Genomic DNA, 24,907 nt, shown 5'->3' on the forward strand with positions numbered 1-24,907 from the left:
TTGAAAATAGAAGTCAACTCTCTAAGCAGAAACCGAAGAGGAAGTGATTTAGCCAGAAAATGAGTGTCTTAATGACTTACCTCTTCATCCTCACACTATTTATTCTCTCCTATTTCTTACTTCTTCATCCTCACACTATTTATTCTCTATTTCTTACCTCTTTACCTCACATTGTTTATTCTCTCCTATTTCTTACCTTCATCCTCACACTATTTATTCTCTCCTATTTCTTACTTCTTCATCCTCACACTATTTATTCTCTATTTCTTACCTCTTCATCCTCACACTATTTATTCTCTCCTATTTCTTACCTTCATCCTCACACTATTTATTCTCTCCTATTTCTTACCTTCATCCTCACACTATTTATTCTCTATTTCTTACCTCTTTACCTCACATTGTTTATTCTCCCCTATTTCTTACCTCTTCATCCTCACACTATTTATTCTCTCCTATTTCTTACCTCTTTACCTCACACTATTTATTCTATTTTTTCCTTATTATGAACAGACAATATTTATTGGGTATTTATTCGATGGAAAGGATTAGGATTCATTCTTTACATATATCATTGCATTTTTAAACATCTTCTTAAAACAACTCGCTTCTGGCAAAAGGTAGACAGGATATTTGAATCTTCTTTAAATGAGTCACCTAATTTAACCACGTAGAAGAAATAAGTTTTAATAGGCTCCATTTATCAAAAAAAGACATTACTTTAAACTAATTATATCCAAATAACTTAACCCAATAATACCCCATCTGACTCCCATTTAGTCCGAAGAATGCACAAATCATATCTATTTATACCTATCTCATTCCAAGGAGGAACATGAGGCAGTTTTTATTTTATGCCTCGTTGATATGAAATGGTACACTCACGCTGAATCCTTCCCAGAAATTACATTTCATTGAGGTTGAGCTCAGAAGATCCCCTTCCTTGTTGTAAAATGTCTTTCTTTCTACACAAAACCTCAAATTTTGGAAAAGCAAAAAAAACATATATATATATATATATATATATATATATATATAATTGAATCATATATATATATGTGTATATACATATATGTGTATATATATATGTATACACATATATATATGGTTCAATTATGAACGTTGTCAGTGTTCAAAGGAGACCGCAGTGTTCGACAGCCTTGTAAGTAGCTCAAGCCGTTCTCATTTTACAAGCACAGGAGACATCATCGCATTCTTTCATGGACTGCAGCTTCATTTCCCCACCTTCCCTGCAAGCTGCTCAGCAGAAATGCCGTGCTTCTGTCACTGACACAGAACCAGGCCTGCGCTGGTCCTCCCTCCCTCCCTCCCTCCTTCCTTCCTTCTCCTTCTTCCCTCCCTCCCTCCTTCCCTCCCTCCCTCCCTCCCTCCCTCCCTCCTCCCCTCCCTCCCTCCCTCCCTCCTTCCTTCCTTCCTTCTCTTTCTTCCCTCCCTCCCTCCTTCCCTCCCTCCCTCCCTCCCTCCCTCCCTCCTCCCCTCCCTCCCTCCCTCCCTCCTTCCTTCCTTCCTTCTCTTTCTTCCCTCCCTCCCTCCTTCCCTCCCTCCCTCCCTCCCTCCTCCCCTCCCTCCCTCCCTCCCTCCTTCCTTCCTTCTCTTTCTTTCTTCCCTCCCTCTCTCCCTCCCTCCTCCCTCCCTCCTTCCTTCTTTCTCTTTCTTCCCTCCCTCTCTCCCTCCCTCCCTCCTCCCTTCCCTCCCTCCCCCCTCCCTCCCTCTCTCCCCCCCTCCCTCCCTCCCTCCTTCCCCCCCTCCCTCCCTCCCTCCTTCCTTCCTTCTCTTTCTTTCTTCCCTCCCTCCCTCCCTCCTCCCCTCCCTCCCTCCCTCCCTCCCTCCACCCCTCCCTCCCTCCTTCCCTCCCTCCTTCCCTCCCTCCCTCCTTCCTTCCTTTTCTTTCTTCCCTCCCTCCCTCCCTCCTTCCTTCCTTCCTTTTCTTTCTTCCCTCCCTCCCTCCCTCCTTCCCTGCCTCCCTCCCTCCCTCCTTCCTTCCTTTTCTTTCTTCCCTCCCTCCCACCCTCCCTCCCTTCTTTTCTTTCTTTCTTTCTTCAGAGAAGAGGAAGAGGGAGAGAGAGATAGAAACATCCATGATGAGAGAGAATCATGAATCGGCTGCTTCCTGCACGCCCCCCACTGGGGACCGAGCCCACAACCTGGGCATGTGCCCTGACTGGGAATCGAACCATGACCTCCTGGCTCATAGGTAGACACTCAACCGCTGAGCCACTCTGGTGGGGCGAGGTTGTGTTTCTTAAAATGTATTCATTCTAACGACCAGAGAACCTACCAGCTATTCTGTGAGAAAAACGTGCTCTGTGGGCAAATAAACCTAAGAACTGCTTGCTAACCCTCTTCCAGAGAACACGGTGAACTCCTCAGAGTTATTTGATCATGAAAGGCCTCCATTTCTAGGGCCCCACATATTCACAAACGAGGCACAAACTTAAGAAAATATTACAGTGGTCAAATGCTCTAGGTTCTCATTGAGGAAATACACCTTTCCGAGAAGTTGGCCTTATCCTATATAATAAAGAGCTAATATGCTAATTAGACCGGATGTGGGACGACCTTCCGGGATGACCTTCCAGATGACCGGTGCGGGGGGGGGGGGGGGGGGTGGGGGCAGGGCTGAAAGGGCCAAGGTGGCCACTGGGGCTGTGAGGCTGAGCCCCTTGCACGAATTTCGTGCATCGGGCCTCTAGTTATATATAAAGAGTAACCCTCTGAGGTGCTCAAAACTTGCTAAGATGCTCCTTCCGTGTGTAATCTGGAGCCACCCCATCGCTCGAGAAGACAGATGTGCAAGAGGAAGCAGGACAGTGGCAGTGGCTACTGGTCCTCTTCAAACCCACAATCTGGTGTCTGTTCGTTCTCGCTGTCTAGCTCTAAGTCTTGGGAGAACTTGCAATTTTCACGGCTACCTGTATAGTTAATTACCTAGGAAGAAGGCATGTCGATATGAAAAATAAATGAGGTATCATTCCCATCACAAGCCAACGTAAGTTCCCTAGGAGTACGATCGCCATTCCTCTCCTTTATCCAATGCCCTGTAAACTATGAAGTCCTACTTTGCAAGACTGAATTGTTAAGGAAAGTGTAAAGTACTTTTCTGATCCCCCAGAAATGCCCCTAGCACTGAGAGAGAGAGATATTAATAAGCAAACCAGTAAACCAATATACCTGGTATAATTTAGAAGGAAGATAAATACTATATATGGTTTGCCTTTTATTGTTTTTAAAAGTCATACTTAAATACATAATAACATAGTGTTATACAAACATAACAATTTTATTTATTTTTTAAACAACCTTGTCATTCTTGGGTTCAATAAATGAACACCCATATTTGAGGGTACCAAATGCACCCACAATTGCCCCATCTGCGTCAGGCTCATAATAACGGGTGCCGAGTGTTTAGAAACTGCAAGCCAACTATGCAATGTTACTGTGTTGGTTTTTATCCATACAAAAGCATCTGCGACCAGGATATATTGAGCCCCATACATTTCATTATAGATCAGTATGGATACACATTTCCAAACTGGGTAGAATATCTTAAAAAGTTCCATCATCCGGTTGGTTTCTGGACAGGGGTAACCACGCCTCTTCTTTTCCTTTAGCTACACATCCAGTGAAAATTCACGTACATTTACTCACTCCCTGTCTGCGTTACATAGAGGCTCAGCTAGGGAGGTGTTCCCAGCTCCGTAACAATAAACCTCATCACCAGGGACTGAGAGGGGTTTTAACCACAAACTAATTCTTAAAAGGGTACACTGTTCACTTTGGTGTAAAGATGACTCTTAAGGTAGAACTCTGTCGAATTTCAGACTCTTCAAAATGATATTAATGAACAACGCACACGGATGAACAAAAACAGATCCAGAGACAGAGATGCATCCATCAGACCGTGAAAGCTCAGAGGGAAGGCAGGGGAGGGTGCGGGGAAGGGGGAGAGATCAGCAAAGGACTTGTGTGCATGCACATAAGCCTGACCAATGGACACAGACACCGGGGGGTGAGGGCACGAGCGGGGGGTAGAGGAGGGATGGGGGGGGATAAGGACACATATGTAACACCTTAATCAATAAAGAATTTTTTAAAGCGATATAAGGCTTCACAACTAACAACAAGACATACACACGTGTGCTTTTTGACCACATATGTGAAAGAAGATGTTCTGTCCCCAGAAAAGTTCACAAGCCGCAAAGTCTTGGGCAAGTGTGTGAAGGGAGGGCTGGGAGGGCCTGGTCATCTCTCAACAATGACCAGATAAAACATACGAATGTCCCTGGCCGTCAAAACCAGCCAAATTTGCTCCTCGTGAAAGAGATTACTCTTCAAATACCCAAGATACTATTCGATAACGGAATTTCAAACACAGCTTTGTAAACAACAGAACAACAATACGATGGTTGGTTTAAAAAACAATAATAACCATTTCTGTTCTTTAGCTGTACTCAACCATTTTCAGTTCTACGAGGCTCTCCAAGACTTTCTGTTCAAGAACATCAAAAAGTCTAGCTTCTCTTATTTTTAAAAAAAGCATGAGTAACAACCATGAGTTTCTTTACGATGCCCCGTTACCTTTCAAGTCTTTCTTTAGCTTTCTGAGATCTTTCTGAAAATCCTCAAACTTCATCTGCGAGGCCTGAAACAGGTCCTGGGGTTCGGGTAGCGGAAAAACACACTGCTCTTTGCCGGCGTCCTATTTCATTAGCAGGAAACACATCGTTTGAAACCAATCAGCACTGAGATCGATAAGAATCGTAGGAGGGCAGGGATGGCGAAACCGCAAAAACCAACAATGCCAAATCATTTACAACAAAGACTAACCACCCCCCCCCCAAAAAAAAAAAAAACAACTACCTATATGCAAAAAAACGGTCTTACCTCATCAAAATTTCGAAGATAATAGGAAACAATATAGGACAAAAGGCTTCTGCTATTGTCCTAGGCAGAAAAACCAAAGTAAGTAAAAACATAGTTATATTTAAATGGTTAAGTATACTGTTAAATAGAAGAAAGCATGTCGATATGAAAAATAAATGAGGTCTATTTAAATGGTTAAGTATACTGTTAAATAAAAGAAATCAGCATATATAGGCGAGCACGCTTAGAAGGAAATGTGCAACTCCATATTTCAAGTTATTTTAGCAACTATAAGCAAGGAGTCGAATGGCACAGAAGATCTTATTTTGCCCAGAGCTCACATCTAAGCTCCAAATGTTAAGCACAGCTGTTTAAGGGTGGAGTCTCAACTATAAATACTTTCCTATTTTTACTTTCCTCCGTCAGAAAATTAGTTCATTAATTTTTATGGATTTTATTAAGGGGTATAACTACTACCTTCGCTGAGATGATGAATATTGCCAGCATTTCTACACACGTGGACCAGTGGTGAGTTTGATGGTCTAGCTCAGTGGTTGGCAAACTGCGGCTCGCGAGCCACATGCGGCTCTTTGGCCCCTTGAGTGTGGCTCTTCCACAAAATACCACGTGCGGGCGCGCACGTACAGTGCGATTGAAACTTCGTGGCCCGCCAACACCGGTGTGGCTCAGTGGATAGAGCGTCAGCCTGCGGACTGAAAGGTCTCGGGTTCGATTCCAGTCAAGGGCATGTACCGTGGTTGCAGGCACATCCCCAGTGGGAGGTGTGCAGGAGGCAGCTGATCGATGTTTCTCTCTCATCGATGTTTCTAACTCTCTATCCCTCTCCCTTCCTCTCTGTAAAATATTAATAAAATATATTTTAAAAATTTAAAAAAAAAAAAAGAAAGAAACTTCATGGCCCATGCGCAGAAGTCAGTTTTCGGCTCTCAAAAGAAATTTCAATCGTTGTACTGTTGATATTTGGCTCTGTTGACTAATGAGTTTGCCGACCACTGGTCTAGCTAATACTATATAGACTAGGAATGTAAAAAAATTAAGCATTTGCCCTAGCTGGTTTGGCTCAGCGGATAGAGCATCAGCCTGAGAACTGAAAGGTCCCTGGTTCGATTCCAGTCAAGGGCACATGCCCGGGTTGTGGGCTCCATCCCCAGTGGGGGACTTGCAAGAGGCAGCCGATCCATGATTCTCTCTCATCATGGATGTTTCTCTCTCTCTCTCTCTCTCTCTCTCTCTCTCTCTCTCTCTCTCCACCACCCTCTCCCTTCCTCTCTGAAATCAATACAAATATATTGTAACACACACACACACACACACACACACACACACACACACAAAGTCCAATACTCAATTTGCCTACATTCATTCACACTAAATACTTACACTGCTTTTGACGTCCTTCAGCTTCGGGAGAATGTCTAACCCAAACCCATCGGCCTGTCCCCGAGTCTTGTTCCCGCCATTCATGTAGTTGCCAAAGGCCAGGACCAGCGCCAGCACCTGCATTACACCGGGCCCGTTTCTCAACGTCTGTAAGCAGAAGGAAGAACCACTGCTCTCTTACCCAGAGCTTTGTTTCAATTATCCTAAGTCAGTGCCACAGAGTCACATGACACGAATCACCTGGGGTGCCAGCCAAACTTTATTATGGGTCCTTCTTATATCTGAAGAGGAGTGTCTCCAAGAGGAAGAAATCTAGGCCGTTTCTGTGAAACAAATAAGGCTACAGGACGACAGCTCCTACAAAATCATGTCCTTGCTATCAGCCTAATGGTGCCCCCCTCCACAGCATCACAAATAGATGGCACCGTGGCGGGAAACTGAGACATCCTTCCCAAGGTGAACGTCCAAATTTAGATCTATCCCTGAAAAATCCATACTCATGTCTTCCAAATCACATCGTTTAACCCAGGGGTGGGCAAACTTTTTGACTCGAGGGCCACCATGGGTTCTTAAACTGGACCGGAGGGCCGGAACCAAAGCATGGATGGAGTGTTTGTGTGAACTAATATAAATTCAAAGGAAAGGAGCGGAGGGGAGAGCAAGAGAACCCTCTGCTCTTTTGGCTCCGCGGGCCGGATGGAACAGCCGAACGGGCCGGATCCGGCCCGCGGGCCGTAGTTTGCCCACGGCTGGTTTAACCCGATTTTGCAAGTCACGTCCTCTGAAAACGTGCCTTTAACACCTTATTACTACTTTTCAACCGCAACCATTAGTACTATTGATTTGGGGCCAACTGCTTTCAATGTTAATATTGCTCATTTCTGCCACAAATGTATTCTGTGTTTTCAGAAGGCTGTTGATCTCCTGTTGAATCATACAGCTGATCCTAAATCCTTTAGCTGGAATCATTAGCGTGTTATTGAGGGACCCTTCCAAATACAACAGAAAGTATATGAAATGCCTCCAAATAGCATTTAATAGGGAGCTGGATGTATTTGAGGGCCATGAAAAGTAATGATTCTGGCCCTAGCCCGTTTGGCTCAGTGGACAGAGCATCAGCCTGCAAACTGAAGGGTCCCAGGTTTGATTCCAGTCAAGGGCACATGCCAGGGTTGCGGGCTCGATCTCCAGTGTGGGGCGGTGCAGGAGGCAGCCAATCCATGATTCTCTCTCATCATGGATGTTTCTATCTCTCTCTCCCTCTCTGAAATCAATAAACACGTCTAAAAAACAAGAAAAGTAATGATTCTGCGAAAGCAGGAGGGACAAAGATCAGCAATGACCACATTCAAGCATGTGGTCCTACTTGAACTTCTGCTTTTGTTCTCGAAGCTCAGTCATGACACGTTCTCTTCCGTGGGCCTGCTAGCCTCCAAATGGTTTGAGTTCTTAGAATAAATCGAACTTTCCTGAAACGTGAACGTGCCTGAACACCACGAAACCTCAGAATCCCGGCGTCAGCTCTCCACACACCACAACGCACCTCACACAACTTCTGCAGCAGCTCAAGTTTGCGACGGATCGAGCAAATGCTTTCCGAAAACGTGGACTGGAACAGGATACAAAAGACTCGCTCGGAAAAGTTGGGGATGAGGGACAACTCGTACAGGAACCTGAGGACATAAAGCCAAGAGGGGAAAATGTAACTTACAGGAACAGAGGTGCAAGCTCAGATCACGCATCACAGCAATGAACAGAAGATACTGCATTTTCCAAATGGAGGGAGCCCGCCCAGGCCGGGGTGCCCACGACCCGGCCCCTTTAAGAGATGCTTACTGCTCAGGCTTGTCCAGGGACTTGGCACTTTCCTTGTCTCTGGAGGACCGGCCATGCTTTTCAATTTTTTCCAGCTCATCTGACTGTGCTCTCTGGAAATCAAAAGCCAAAATCTGGTCAACTGAATCCCTTCGATGATCATGATCTTAGCACAGCAAGACTATACATTTTCATATTTCTTAGCATCCCTTTGTAGTAAGGCTTGACATCACTCATGAGGCATTTGAAAGTGTAAATATGTTTAATGGAAACCAGATCATCTCCAAATCTTCCAAATGATGTTATTGACGATCAGTGATCTGCAAAACACTTAGTTATTCAAGCATGTTTTAAAACAGCACGGTCTTCTCCTCTTGCTCTTGAGCTGTTTATAAACCCCTCCAGAAGGCAAGACTTTCATGTGAAAGTGGTATTTCTTATTAAGGAATCAATGAAATTCAAGTTGATCCTACGGTTGTTCTAAGGTTGTTAAAGGGGGAAAAGTACTTACTTAGCTATTTCAATCGTTGTTTATGGATATTTTTTTCTTAGGGGAAAGAAAAATGCAATTGAATTATTAAGTCAGAAAATGAAAATAAAAGGTTTGGGTACTTCTGAATTTTCTTCTGGATACCATAAAAGGCCTCAGCTTCTTTCCTTTCCCAACCTTTTATAATATCAAGCTAAATATTTATCAGTGTAACTTGTTTCTTGATAAGTGAGGGTCTGCATCTGTAACATATGGCACAAGACTTTATAGAATCACAACTCTGTTCTCCTTTATGGAGATTTTGGAGGTTTTTTTATTTGTAGTCTTGTCTTTTTTTTTTTTATAATTCACAAAGATGTTTCAAAACAGTCAAATACTACACTTCCTAAATACATTCATTAACAAGTGTCCATAAACTTGCATAACTTGAGCTCAGATAATACCATAATGACACTTAAAGCCACCTAACAAGATGGCACTTAATAATGACCAAACCCATTGACAGGAGTAATACACGCTGAGTGGCCAGATGATGATGATCTCTGAACGCATAATAATCTGGTCACTCAGTGTGTGTGTGTGTGTGTGTATGTGTGTATTAGAGGCCCGGTGCATGAATTCGTGCATGGGTGGGGTCCGGCCAGCCTAGCCAGGGGGAGGGGACATGGGCGGTTGGCCAGCCTGCCTGCTGGTCGAACTCCTGGGCGAGGGGACAATTTGCATATTAGCCTTTTATTCTATAGGATGTACACTGAGTGGCCAGATTATTATGCGTTCAGAGATCATCATCATCTGGCCACTCGGTGTAATAGAATATAAAGTTAAGGACTTTGAGAAGGCAAGGGTTGTTTTAAGACACACAGGTCCACCACAAAACTCTTAGACGAAACAATGATAGAGTACTATTTGACATCAGTCTTAGTAATATCTTTTTGGATATTTCTCTTTGAAGCAAGGAAAACAAAAGCAAAAAAAATAAACAAGTGGAACATCATCGCACTCAAATGCTTCTGCACAGCGAAGGAAAATGCAACCAACAAAACAAAAATACAACCAAGTGAATGGGGGGTTGGTGGGTGGGCAAAGGCAGGTTTACAGTTATGAGTACACGAAACAGAGTTTATTTCCTGTAGTATTATTTATTAATTATTGTAGTATTTTCCATATGAACAACTGTAAACCTACCTTTTCCCACCCCTGTATATTCACAAAGAATATATCCAATAGGGGTTGATATTTAAAATACGTAAGGAACGCATACAACTCCATAACAAAAAAAAAAATCCGATCTACCCCTGTCCAACTCCAACTCCAATTCCCCTAAGTATTCCTTTCCAGAAACAGACTTTCTCACCCAAAATACATTCTAGTTTTTCACATCTGTGCCTTTGATCAAACTGCTCCAACTTCTGGGAATGCGTTTTCAACTCTTCTCTCAAACACGTTACCTACCGTTTACCATGTAAGAATAGCCCCACACATGGCCCGACTATGAAGATTATCCCAGCTCCCGCAAGATCAAATAATGTTGGCTCTTCAGCAACTCTCCTGTTCTTTCCACAGAATTCTACCCCAGCACTAATGAACTTGGCCTGCAATTATTCCGTTGCCTACTTGACATCCACCATTTGATTTGGGGGGGCGGAAATCTGTATGTCAGGTATGTTATGAATGAAAAAGCTTTTATTGTGTTGGACTGGGACTCTCTTAGCAATTTTAAGGGGAAATGCTCCTGCATTATTTAAAGGACAATTTAAATTATCCTTTTGAACATTACACATTAAAGAGTTGATGGCTGGTCTATATACTGTTTGTTGACTCATACTTCCTCTAATATTGAAAACTAGCTTTTCAAGAGATACATTTTTTATGGTCCACAGATTCACATTCTACAAATGGACAGATCTTTCTTCTCCAGGTACAACGAATAGCTGGAATATCTTTAAATGCCAAGGACTGAGAGGAATTCGCAAAATGGCAGCCGCAGACTCACAGCAATCTAAAGTCGTACGTCTAAGGGCTGAACAGCTTCTCAGGGACCTAAAATCTTGAGTACTTAACCATATATTGGCAAGCATGCAAGTAAACAAAAAGAAATTCAGAACCAAACACACATAACATACCATCTGGAATCATTCAACCTCCTAAATAAGGTTGATTGGAGTTTTATATCCTTAAAAAAAGACTTGGCTATTTATTTCTTTAATAACTTTATTGCTCATTAAATTTTAGTTGTCGCAACCATGGGCCTCATGGAGGAAAGGTAATTATCCTCTCAAGCTAATATGTCCAAAGCATCCAATGTTATTACTGTTCGTGCATAATTTCAAGTCCTGACCCAAGCTTTAGTAAAAACCAAGGCTCTTGGTTTGTCCTTATAAAATAATCAACATTTACTACCATTGAAAATCTCTACCTAATATGACCATACACAAGCCAAACCTGAACGTATTCTCCATGAACTATAATATTCCAAGCCATAAGTACATTCCTGTAGCATCCGCAGAATCAAGGGATTTAAAGGAGGTATCGTGAACATTTATGGCGTCAGGATGGAATGATTTATCGTGGTTACTAGCCAACTGCACTATTTCTCTACTGCTTGCCTGCCATCATGGAAAATTACTGGGAAATGTTTAGTACACATGTGTCAGGAGAGACTGTCCTCCCACAAGAACTGAATAGTTATTTAAAAAAAAGCAAATGTCCAAGAAATACTCTCTGGCCCTAGCTGGTTTGACTCAGTGGATAGAGCATCGGCCTGCGGACTGAAAGGTCCCAGGTTCGATTCCGGTCAAGGGCATGTGCCTTGGTTGCGGGCACATCCCCAGTGGGAGGTGTGCAAGAGGCAGCTGATTGATCTTTCTCTCCCATCAATGTTTCTGACTCTCTATCCCTCTCTCTTCCTCTCTGTAGAAAATCAATAAAATATATTTTAAAAAAAGAAAGAAATACTCTCTGTACTCTACCAAGCTAAAAAGTGTGTTCATGTGCTCAGAGAAGCCAGAGGCCGATCACAGAAGAATACAGTTAATATCAAAACAATGGCTTGTAAAGACACAGGCAGGGTGATAATCATTCAACACCACACGCAAGGATGCGCCATTCATGTTCTTCTGAGGAGAGACCGCCTCCGGGACCAGAAGCAGCTTCATTAAAAGGAGTAGCAAACAAGTGTTTTCATTATCCAACAAGGTTTACATTTAGAGCTAAAAAACGAGAACCAAAAGAGCCGCGGGGATCAAAGCTGGCGTTAAACATAAAAGTCATTCCCCAAATCACTTGTCTCTGTGAAGAACTCAGTCTCCGTCTACTTTATAAAGAATTTGAACCCAGCAACAGATCTTTTGGCTGCTCCCCCCATCTCTTTCCAAGAAGTAGAAATCTTGGATCCCTCTTAGTTTCAGGTCAATACATAGGAAAGCCAGGCCCGTGGTCTCCCCTAGGTAAGTAGTCAGACCAAAGTGTCTCGGGGAAGTGTGAAATTTGGCACAGGCATCTTTCCTTGTGGGCCCTGAGAATGAATGTGCCTGTTAAGAAGGACTCCTGGTGGCTATTTGGGTTCAAATTTATAAACAGAGTCTCACAGTCATGGCTACACAGGGGCCTCTCCCGCGCTCTGTGCTTCAGGGAAAAGCTGTACTGTGCTCCTTCCATCTGAGTCAACCAAGCCTTCTAAGAGAGTCCCTGGCATCTTATGTCAACTGTCTTCCCCTGTCCAATCAGAGTCGCGCAACTATATCCTCACTGGCATCTTCACGGACCAATCAGAGTGACTCCATTCTGACCACGAAGGACCGTGCTTCTGGACCAATCAAACGGTGAGACTAGGGAGCCCTCATGTGCATGAAAACAGCCCAATCGGGGACCGGGACCGGACCTCGTCTCTGATTAAGCTAGCTTCTCCTGTTTCCATGGAGGGCACTTGCAGTTTCCCGGTGAGACTGCATTTCCCCAGCCTGAGCTGTAACCCCCGAGCGGCCCAGAGCTGCCCTACCTGCCTCACCAACACTGAGCTGGGAGACCAGAACTGCCTGCCTGAGCCACCTGCCAGCTATAATAATAAAAGCGTAATATGCTAATTAGACCAGACAGCCGAAAGACCCTCCAGATGTCCTTCCGGACGACCTTCCAAACAAAGCCAGGGCTGCAAGGGCCGAGCCTCTTGCACGGATTTCGTGCATCGGGCCTCTGGTACAGAATATAGGTGTATTCAAAATCAGAAGCAAAAGATCTGTTGAATCAACTGTACATGTTATAAGCTGCTTATAAAGAGTCTTTACTATGTGAACTCAATCATCTATAATAATAAAAGCGTAATATGCTAATTAGACCAGACAGCCGAAAGACCCTCCAGATGTCCTTCCGGACGACCTTCCAAACGTCCTTCTGGACGACCTTCCGAACAAAACCAGGGCTGCGAGGGCTGAGCCTCTTGCACGAATTTCATGCATCGGGCCTCCAGCAGTCAATAACCTTGAGGGCACCAGAAAGATTCTTGGTCCTGGAAGCTCAGAAGGAGGTAGTGGATTTAGCGACTGCGTAGTTTCCCTGGGTTTTAACTCCTCCGTAAACAGGAATCGGGCGCTCGGGATGGCGCTTTTTGAAATGAGGGTGTGTTTAGATCTGGAGGCTGCCCCAACTTCATTCACATCTAGAAGAGAAAGCCCACTGCCAAACATATGCAATTAGGGGAGGGGAAAAAAGTTGATATTCTAAATAAGGTTTGTATAGCAAATACTTCCATCTGTTTCAGAGATCAAATACGACTGCTTTCAAACAGCCCAACGGCATGCCTTGCGAGCATCTGGCCAAAAGGAAAGCATGTATTTATGGGAGAGGTTTCAGGTTAGTCCTGTTATGTTTGCCCTTGAGGATAAGCAGTGGAATGCTAAATAAGATTATTCCTCACATACTTAATAACAACAAACTGAGTTTAAACATTACACTCCGGTTTATTTTTGTTTTCTAGATAAAATTTTTCTAGACAAAATTCAAATGTTCCCTCCAATGCCATTAGTAAACAATAAAGGCCAAATTAAGATCCCACTCAGATACCTGTCAAACACTGTTTTCAGACCTGAACACAATGATTACAGTTGTGACAACACAGTAAACTTTGTAACAGTTCCAAGGAGAACCCCAGCCAAGTCCGAGTGCGCACAGGCCCCTTTTCCCTCCTGCAGATACCGTCACAGGAGCAAGACTCACATCAAAAACAGTGACAAGCCCTGGCCGGTGTGGCTCAGTGGATAGAGCATCGGCCTGCAGACCGAAGGGTCCCGGGTTCCATTCAGGTCAAGGACACATGCCCGGGGTTGCGGGCTCGATCCCCAGTGGGGGGAGTGCAGGTGGCAGGTGACCAATGATTCTCTCTCATCATTGATGTTTCTCTCTCTCTCTCCCTCTTTCTTCCTCTCTGAAGTCAATAAAAAAATATATATTTTTTTAAGAAAGAAACTTGTAGGAAAAGCTGAGGCAGACCCTTGTCATAATCTCCACTACAGGCACAGGCCATGCGACTGGGAGGGGTCCCTCCACATCCGGCTTCTCCCTCACAGCCGGCTTCTCCCTCACATCCAGCTTCTCCTTCACAGCCAGCTTCTCCCTCACATCCGGCTTCTCCCTCACAGCCAGCTTCTCCCTCATATCCAGCTTCTCCCTCACATTCAGCTTCTCCATCACAGCCAGCTTCTCCCTCCACATCCGGCTTCTCCATCACATCCAGCTTCTCCCTCACATCCAGCTTCTCCCTCACATCCAGCTTCTCCCTCACATCCAGCTTCTCCATCACAGCCAGCTTCTCCCTCACAGCCGGCTTCTCCCTCACAGCCGCTTCTCCCTCACAGCCAGCTTCTCCCTCACATCCAGCTTCTCCCTCACAGCCAGCTTCTCCCTCACACCCGGCTTCTCCCTCACAGCCAGCTTCTCCCTCACACCCGGCTTCTCCCTCACATCCGGCTTTTCCATCACAGCCAGCTTCTCCCTCACAGCCAGCTTCTCCCTCACAGCCAGCTTCTCCCTCACAGCCGCTTCTCCCTCACATCCAGCTTCTCCCTCACAGCCAGCTTCTCCCTCACACCCGGCTTCTCCCTCACAGCCAGCTTCTCCCTCACAGCCAGCTTCTCCCTCACACCCGGCTTCTCCCTCACATCCAGCTTTTCCATCACAGCCAGCTTCTCCCTCACAGCGGCTTCTCCCTCACAGCCAGCTTCTCCCTCACACCCGGCTTCTCCCTCGCAGCCGGCTTCTCCCTCACAGCCAGTTTCTCCCTCACATCCAGCTTCTCCCTCACAGCCAGCTTCTCCCTCACATCCAGCTTCTCCCTCACATCCAGCTTCTCCCTCACAGCCAGCTTCTCCCTGAGGAGTGAAGAGTTTGAACTGCACATCCAGCTGCTACGATTTTTCTGGCTACTATACCCGAAGATCTAGCTTCTAGCTTGCTGTCTCTGAGAGCTGATGGGAACCCACGTTCACGGTCCCCTGGGGGCTGCCGAGAACGAGCAGCGGTTGCAACAAGACCACAGGCACTTGCCACAGCTCCCCCTCCCAGCTCGGCACCCTGCGAGCCGACAGCAAATCCTGGCTCCCAGCTTCCGCCCGGGAAGTGAAGGCGCTGGACTGGAAATCTCGCACCCCAACTTTTCCAGCCGTTACCAAAGAGACTGGCTTCTAACTCACCTGTCCCGTGCATTCCGATAAAGCATTTTACCAAATCTATACTTACTTACATACATTCAGTGCACCCAGGTCAATATATATATATATATTTTTTTTATTGCTTTCAGAGAGGAAGGGAGAGGGAGAGAGAGATAGAAACATCAATGATGAGAGAGAATCATGAATCGGCTGCCTCCTGGGCATCGAGCCCGCAACCTGGGCATGTGTCCTGACCGGGAATTGAACCCGGGACCCTTCAGTCTGCAGGCCGACGCTCTATCCACTGAGCCACACCACCTAGGGCAGATTTCCTTCTTTTTTTTCTTGTTCACACTAGAACAGTTTTATTTATTTATTTATTTTTATTAAGGTATTATATGTGTACATATCTTACCATTGTCCCCCCCACCCCACTCCCATACATGCCCTCATCCCCCAATGTTTTGCATCCATTGGCTATTCTTATATGCATGCATATAAGTCCTTCGGTTGATCTCTTATTTCCCCCACCTCTCCCTAACCTTCCTGCTGTAATTTGACAGTCTGTTTGATGCTTTACTGCCTCTGTATCTATCTGTTTGTTCATCAGTTTATAATGTTTTTCATTATCCCCAAATGAGTGAGATCATATGGTATTTTTCTTTCATTGACTGGCTTATTTCACTTAGCATAATGTTCTCTAATTCCATCCAGGTGCCTACAAATGGTAATAATTCCTTCTTTTGTATGGCAGCATAGTATTCCATTGTGTAGATGTACCATAGTTTTCTGATCCAGTCATCTGCTGACGGGCACCTAGGCTGTTTCCAAATCTTAGCTATGGTGAATTGTGCTGCTATGAACATAGGGGTGCATATATCCTTTCTGATTGGTGTTTCTAGTTTATTAGGATATATTCCTAGGAGTGGGATTACTGGGTCCAATGGGAGTTCCATTTTCAGTTTTTTGAGGGAACCCCATACTGTTCTCCACAGCGGCTGCACCAGTCTGCATTCCCACCAGCAACAAGCCTAGTTGCATACAGTGTCAAGTAGTGTGTACGTATTATATACTCACACTTCCAATTCCTTCTATTACTCACATTCTCATAAAGAGCTTGAAGGGTCTCCAGGTCAACCACAGAGTTGTCCAAGTTCACAACAGCTGTAAGAAAAATAAAGACAAAAGAAAGAATATGAATGACTTGGCCATAAGCCAGCTGTGAAAAGCTGTCTGGCCACTTTTCCTTCTTCTTTTATTAATGGTTTGTTTATTTGTGTGTGTTTTTGTTGCTGTTGTTGTTAATCCTCACCCACGGATACTTTTCCATTGATTTTTTAGAGAGAGTGGAATGGAGGAGGAGAGACGGAGAGAGAGAAACATCGATGTGAGAGAGACACATGGATTGGCTGCCTCTGGCACGCACCCCGACTGGGGCTGAGGATGGAGCCTACAACCGAAGAATGTGCCCTTGACCAGAGTCGAACCCACCACCCGTCAGTCCACGGGCTGATGCTCTATCCACTGAGCCAAATCAGCTAGGGCTGTGAGGTCTGGCCATCTTGAGCAGCGGTGACCAGCTCTGGAGTAGAGTTCATGACCCAGCCAGCAGTCCATGAGTGTAGGGCGCTCACCTCAATGCCTTCACTTGCCCCACTGCAAAGATCAAGCTCAAGGGATTTCATTGGGGGCGGAGGTACGAGTGTGAGCTTTCACTTGCTCCAAAAATACAAAACCTCACGAATATGGCCCAGTCCAAAGTCAAAGATAAACTGTGAGGGTCTTTCTAGGACTAGCTGCCTGGATTTGGAAAACTTGCTTCATAGCAGAAAATCAGACCAATCACTCCTATTACTGTCACATCCCCGTTTTACATCAATTAATGCTCTATCTGCCTACATAGGAAAAGGTTGATTCTAATCACTCCACCGGTGGGCTTAATGTAGAAATGACAGATGCATTTCCTGTGATACTTTTTTAAATTGTTCTAATAAAGGAACAATTCTTTGATCCTGGTATTGAGATTAGCACAGGTGCATCCTCAAAAATCCACTCTTAATATACCAACTACCCATGTCTACCCAAGGGAGAAGTGGAATGGATCATCAAAAATTGGGAGTATGTTCTTAAATGCATTTTGTGGCCTGAGAGTTGCATTGCGTTTTGGAATCAGTGTGTTTTATAACTCCGTTTGGACACAGGTTCGTGAAAAGCATTCTGTGTTACCTACATACAGAGTGGTTAGAAATGAAGTGAATTTGCCCTGATCCAATTTGTGCCAAGTAGCCACCGTAGCTCTTGTGGAATTAAATATTTCTGGAAGGAAAAAATCACAAAGTGGATAATCACAAACTGGTTGTATTTGTTTTGATAACGGAGGCATTTTACCATGTCCTTTCTCTCAAAGCTTCAAGTACACGAGACAGTTTCTGGTTGATTCTGGCAACATCCCAAGAAGGAATTAAGAAAGGGAGGTAGGAAACGGAAACATATGATGGATAGGAATTCTAACCAAGATAATTTAGCTTTTCTGCTCGAAGCTGGAAGAGACCCCATGATTCACCAACCAACAGCATAGCACATAGAATATGATACTCCTATCCTAATAACATTCCACTATCTCCATTTCCAAAAATATTAGGTCTCAAATCTCAATCTAAGAATTTGATTAAGACTCTCAGACAAATCTTTTCAGGCCTTAGACTACTAGGGCAACTTCACAGGGCAAACTGTGTTTCAAAGCACTAAAAACTCTGCCCAACTACCTTTGACTACATCTCAAAAATTAAATAAAAGGGATTAACAAATGATTTTCACTGGAAGTAATGTGGCTATAAATAATACAACGAAATGCAGAAAACCCAAATAAAGATAGCAAGTTCATGTATGAAATGGCTCCCTTTGGATGTGTACAGAGTCTAACCCTTAAGAAAACCTTATGGTTGCGCCAAAACCGGTTTGGCTCAGTGGATAGAGCATCAGCCTGCGGACTGAAAGGTCCCGGGTTCGATTCCGGTCAAGGGCATGTAACTTGGTTGCGGGCACATCCCCAGTAGGAGGTGTGCAAGAGGCAGCTGATGGATGTTTCTCTCTCATCGATGTTTCTGACTATCTATCCCTCTTCCTTCCTCTCTGTAAAAATTCAATAAAATATATTTTTAAAAAAAGAAAGAAAGAAAGAAAGAAAACCTTATGGTGAATCCAAAGGATCAGACTTCAAAATTCGTTAGCTATTAATCAAGTATTTCTACATTCCTCCGCTGACTTAGCAAAAGATTGATGGGGAAAACTACGAAAGAAATGCTAGTTAGACAACTTCGTGTACCATTTCATCTTCCGAACAAGTGAAAGAAACACAATGAAATTATTCATACTCAAGTCAAAACTCATCAAAGATACAATTGTCTTCTGACTTCATCCATCATTCTAAAACATAATATTATTCCTACAGGTTTCCCCCACACAAAGCCTTACTTGTGATTGTACTGAGGTTTCTCATCTTTTAAACTCAGGCAGTATCAGGTATTGAAGAATATCTTAATAAAGGCCATATGGTCCTAACCATTGATTTATAGTCCTAACCACAGGTATACGGCCCTAAGCAAGTCCACAAGTTTCTAACCCATGAAACCTCATTTTTAAAAATAGGTTTTTATTGATTTCAGAGAGAGGAAGGGAGAGGGAGAGGGAGAGAGAGAAACATCAATGATGCGAGAGAATCACTGACTGGCTGCCTCCTGCACACCCCACATTGGGGATCGAGCCTGCAACCCGGGCCTGTGCCCTAACTGGGAATCGAACCGTAACTTCCTGGTTCATAGGTCGACACTCAACTACTGAGCCACGCCGGCCAGGAAAACCTCATGTTTTAATCATTCACAGCAAATCTCAATACAAAGCAGCTCCATAAAATTTTCCCGCAACTGGCTTTACACTTTGGAGATGCTCACACAATTCAATAGGAATCAGCTGTTTTGACAAAACCATAGACTCATGCTTAAGTAGCTGAAATTCAGGAAGATTACATATTGGCAGAGGAAGGGATACAATGAGAGAGTTCCAGAGAGGAAGTAAGGGTAAGATACGCCATTTGAGAAGGGTTGAGGGTATTGACGGGCTCTGTTTCCTCCATACCAAAAGCACATTTTACCACTTTGGAAATCAGGATACGGACTGAAACTCCCGTTCCTAAATTTTTTAGCGGCGTCTTCCAGGACTCCCTCTCTTAAAATCTGTGATTACGTAGGTGGTACAGTTTCCGCTGATAACCTTCTAACATCAAGGCACTAAGAGAACGCATTCACCCATGTCCTCAGCAAATGTCACCGTGGTTCTTCAAACTCAGCGGCCACCCCAGCTCGCTAGGCTGGTTAACCGTTCCTGGGGTAACAACAATTTGGAACGGGAGCTCCTGCAGTTGCCTGGCAATGCTGCAAACTGGTTAGGAGTGGAGACCACCTTCATCGAGGATCTGGCATGTGGTTGGTTAGTATCACTTCCCTCTTCAAGGTTTTGTAAAAGTTCAACCAACTCGTCTGTCTCTAATAAGCCACCCGAAGTTAAAACAAGTTTCTTTTGTTTCTATTCATCAGATTTATAGCTATGGCCATGGGAAGAGATTTATAAAAATACTACAGGCCGGGTGCATGAAATTTGTGCACTGGTGGGGGGGGTGGGGAAGTTCCCTCAGCCTGGCCTGTGCCCTCTTGCAGTCCGGGAGCCCTCAGGGGATGTCCGACTGATGGCTTAGGCCCACTCCCCAGGGGAAGTGGGCCTAAGCCGTCAGTCGGACATCCTTAGCGCTCGCCAGCTGTGAGCCTGGCTTCTGGCTGAGTGGAGCTCTCCTTTTGAAGCGTCCTGTGTGGGCAGTGCACGTCATAGTGACTGGTCGACCGGTCGAATGCATGCACCCTGGTGGTCAGTGCACATCATAGAGAGCGGTTGAGCAGCCTTAGCATATCATTAGCATATTACGCTTTGATTAGTTGAATGGATGACTGGACACTCAGCATATTAGGCTTTTATTATATAGGATATACATGTGAGCAACATTTTTTAGTTAGTAAAGGATTCAAGAAAACAGGTACTCAGCAATGTCAGCTTTCCTAGATTTCAACTTTCTTTGGGAGGAGAATTTGAGATTGTATTAAGGTGATCTTCCCTTTATTCCCTCAAAAGGGAACATGACTTTCATGGAATAGTTTATTGATATGGAAGCAACGTAGACCATGAAATCAAACTTAACTACGCTTAATTTCCAATTTTTATTTGCTGCTACGTTACTTCAAGTTACTTTCCTTGACAAGCTTTAGTTTCTTTATGGGGGCAAGGGGAGAAGGAAGTAATAGAAAATATTGGCCATGTTTGGGTTTGTGTGAGGACCAAAGGCAGTAATAAGTAAAAGGATCTGGCATGTGGTTGGTTAATATTGCTTCCCTCTTCAAGTTTTCGTACAAGTTCAATCAACCCTTCTGTCTCTAATAAGCCTTATTATCTAACCCAAAGTTAAACAAGTTTCTTTTTTTTTTCTATTCCTATTTTCGTGCCCTCACATACCAAAGGGGAAAATTCCAACCGCCTCTATTAAGGGTTGGCACTCTAGGCCTGAACGAAGAACTATTAAAACTAAATGTACAGTCTGGCATTCAGCTATTGGCTGTCTAATTATACTCTGTCCTTTTTTATTTCGTATTTAAACTATTAAGCATTCGCCTAACATAAATAACATAAATAAATTCAAAATTCAGTAATGAATCTTTAAGTCGAGTCATTTTATTCTCTAATATTCAAGCACATGCTAATGTGATTATGCCTGTGATTAGAGGCCAAGTATTTCACACGTATTTCCCAGTCTCGGCTCTAAGACATTCAAGAACACCCATCTTTGTCTGGGACTCATCACCCATCCATTCCCCGGCAGGTCCATAAAGCGGCTTTAATTACTTTCCCATAGTTATAGATCAATAAATGTTATTTCCATTAGACCAAGGAGCATCTGTTCTGTTTTATGTGGAAGGGCGCAAGGACGGAGGAGGTGTGGAGAGACAACTCTGGCCTTCTCTTACACACAAAGAGTCTTCATTTATTTGTAAAGCATGCTAACTTTCCAGGATTGAAACGTGGGGAGATGTTTACGCTCTTTAAACGACTCCGTGAATGACCATGTGTTAATGATCACTCCAAGATTAAAGGGACAGCGGTTTTATGTTTTGGCCTAGAACTTTTTAAAATGCCGAGGATGTGGGAAGGAAGAACTGCTCTTCCTGGCTTTTTCTATCAACGTGCTGTGTGTCTTCGATCAAGATGCTGAGCTTCTCTGAGGATAACTTCTGTCTCTAGCATCTGCTTATCATGTGGGGAGAATTAGCCATTTTACAGTAAAGAGGATCACCCAAGAAGCCTTGGAATAATTTACGTAATTAGTTTGAAAATGTATATTATCTGTGAACATATTGGTTAGGGAATAGAGGCAGAGCTGAGAAGGTGCTAGATTAAAATTAGGCTCAGAATGAAACATTTGTTTTCCATAATCAAAACTTGCAACCATAAATAGCTCTTTTTTATTAAAAAAAAAAAATTTTATTGATTTTTACAGAGAGAGAGAGAGAGAGAAACTTTGACAGGCTGCCTCCTGCACATCCCCTACTGGGGATCAAGCCCACGACCTGGGCATGTGCCCTGATAGGGAATCGAACCAGCAACCTTTTGGTTCACAGGATGACACCAAACCAACTGAGCCACACCGGCCAGGACAATAGCTCTTTTCTTCATGAATCCACTGGTACACACTCTCTTAGATCCAATATGCTTTCCACTCAACCAGGGGCCCTCAAACTTTTCAAACAGGGGGCCAGTTCACTGTCCCTCAGACCGGACTATAGTTTAAAAAAAACTATAGTTGGAGGGCCGGACTATAGTTTAAAAAAAAAACTATGAACAAATTCCTATGTGCACTGCGGGCCCGGGACGCGTCGGCTGCTAAGCAGGACAGGCAGCGGCACCCGGCGGGCCGGATAAATGTCCTCGGCGGGCCGCATGTGGCCCGCAGGCCGTAGTTTGAGGACACCTGCACTAAACCATGTTGTTACAAAATGAAGAGTGAAATAGCCTATTTTAACACTCAGTCAATTTCATCTGCTATTAAAAACGTCTCAAAATAAAATACCAAAACAAAAAAAAAATCTATTTTCTTTTGACTTAAAAAATATTGCCTAAAACAAATCACATAAAGAGCAACTCAGGGCAACCAGGGATTATAGACACAATATGAGAGACAGTGTGTGATGGTCACCTGACCTTGTACACCCAGGTGACAGTCAAACATCTACATCCCACTCCCTGGACACCCGGACTTCGCTGTTAGTGCTCTCCATGGCCACCTTCTCCACCACCAGAAATACAGGATGTGTTTCTTTTTAAAAAAAAATACATTTTTATTGATTTCAGAGATTCAGAAAGAGAGAGAGAGACACATCAATGATGAGAGAGAATCATTGACTGGCTGCCTCCTGTACATTCCCCCCCTCCCCACCCCCCCGCCCCCACCACTGGGGATGGAGCCTGCAACCCGGGCATGTGCCCTGACTAGGAATCGAACCCTGACCTCCTGGTTCATAGGTCGATGCTCAACCCCTGAGCCACGCCGGCCCGGGCTGGGAGGCGTTGCTTATTCTAACATTAAGTCACCCGCAGACTGGAGTGCAGCGTGGCTTATCTGTCCCAGCGTCTGTCCGTGCTTCCCATCAAAGAGCCGCACGGAAGGGAAAGGGCCAGGCTTGAGGAGCGTGCGTTCAAAGAAACTCAGGGGAAACAAGAGCTCACCAAACATGAGTCCATTGTGGACATGCCTCCCGTTCTTGAGTAACCAGGAAAGTAGCCCCCTCGACTGGCCCCATCCGTGTGCTCTGATCGCTCCTGCGGAGTGCATTCTAAGTCATGGAACTCTGTTAGTGGCTGACTCCCTCCCATCCTGACTTCTTTTTCCTTTTAAATCCTGTCCCATGCGCAGCCTCGGGGCTACTCTTGAGGGCCCCTCCCCTCCATCAACCCTGAGCATTTACCCAGCCACTGTGGTCTCTGGCCTGCATCCCTCTTCCCTCCAGTGTGATCTGCTCACCTAGAAGTAGAGACCCCCAAAGGTAGAAAACCTACTGGCATTTATTACCAAGGGCACAAGTTATCTGTTTCTGCGGAGCCAATGACACGGGAGCGTAGGAACATAAAACAGCAAACAACATATTCTCGTCTCACCACATCTGGGAGTCAGAAATCCAGGAGCAGCTAAGCTGGGTGCCTCTGCCTCAAGGTCTCTCATCAGACTGCAACCAGGGTGCTGCCTAGGACGGAGGCTTCGGGGGGAGGTCATGCGGGGGGAACCATTCCCCAGCTCACGTGGCTGATGGCAGGGTCCGGTTCCCCAGAACGAGGGCCTCAGCTCTCCGCTGGCTGTTGGCCGAGAGCCTGGCTCAGCTTCTTGCCAGATGGGTCTCTCCAGAGAGGGAACCAGCTTCCCTCGGAGTGAATGGAGAGGGCATGCAAGACAGGGCCACCTTCTCTCTGCACCTCATCTTGGAAGGGACCCCTGTTTCAGTCTATTCATTGCAAGTCACCAGGAGGTGGGATCTGTGGAGGCCAGCTGAGAGAATGCCCCGCCACCGGATTGCTAAGTCATGACTGTTTGTTCCATGGACTTCAAATCTCAACCTATGGTTTGCTACAGCTCTCTGCCTTGTATTAATTTTGTTGATGTGTCATAATTCAGTGGGAGGATGAACTGCACTGGGAAAGCTGACTTCTTGTACAGGTGGAGCCTGTACATCAGCTAAACTAATCTCTGAGGTAGAGATGATATGAGATATGGTCATAGAGGCATGAAATCATATGGACAGACCTTCCCTCTACATTTCCATGAGCGTGCCTAACTCACGGCATCTCGAAGAACCTAAGTACATTAGAGACTCTGGAAAAATCTCCCCCCTTGTCCTTGCATAAACAGCTACCTTCACTCTAACTAACTTCATGGTTCAAACCATAAAACACCGAGATAATAACATGTAATGTCACATCATCACCTGGCAACCAGCACTGGAGGGACACCATCACCTGGCAACCAGCACTGGAGGGCCACCATCACCTGGCAACCAGCACTAGAGGGCCACCATCACCTGGCAACCAGCACTGGAGGGACACCATCACCTGGCAACCAGCACTGGAGGGACACCATCACCTGGCAACCAGCAGTGGAGGGCCACCATCACCTGGCAACCAGCACTGGAGGGTCACCATCTCCTGGCAACCAGCACTGGAGGGCCACCATCACCTGGCAACCAGCACTGGAGGGACACCATCACCTGGCAACCAGCACTGGAGGGCCACCATCACCTGGCAACCAGCACTGGAGGGCCGTCATCACCTGGCAACCAGCACTGGAGGACCACCATCACCTGACAACCAGCACTGGAGGGCCGTCATCACCTGGCAACCAGCACTGGAGGGCCACCATCACCTGGCAACCAGCACTGGAGGGCCGTCATCACCTGACAACCAGCACTGGAGGGCCACCATCACCTGACAACCAGCACTGGAGGGACACCATCACCTGGCAACCAGCACTGGAGGGCCGTCATCACCTGACAACCAGCACTGGAGGGCCACCATCACCTGACAACCAGCACTGGAG

At 45.1% G+C, this 24,907-nt stretch overlaps 1 protein-coding gene across 1 annotated transcript in view; it reads right to left on the reverse strand.

Moving 5' to 3' along the window:
- The window catches only part of FMN2 (formin 2), a 160,054-nt gene that overhangs the window by 67,838 nt on the left and 67,309 nt on the right, over positions 1-24,907 (reverse strand). Inside the window, 6 exon segments of the mRNA XM_080650940.1 lie at positions 4,597-4,717; positions 4,903-4,962; positions 6,283-6,429; positions 7,826-7,955; positions 8,119-8,210; positions 16,331-16,392. Coding sequence (XP_080507066.1) covers positions 4,597-4,717; positions 4,903-4,962; positions 6,283-6,429; positions 7,826-7,955; positions 8,119-8,210; positions 16,331-16,392 — 612 coding nt within the window.

This window comes from Plecotus auritus (genome assembly GCF_963455305.1).
Source record: "Plecotus auritus genome assembly, chromosome: 14".
Lineage (NCBI taxonomy): Eukaryota > Metazoa > Chordata > Mammalia > Chiroptera > Vespertilionidae > Plecotus > Plecotus auritus.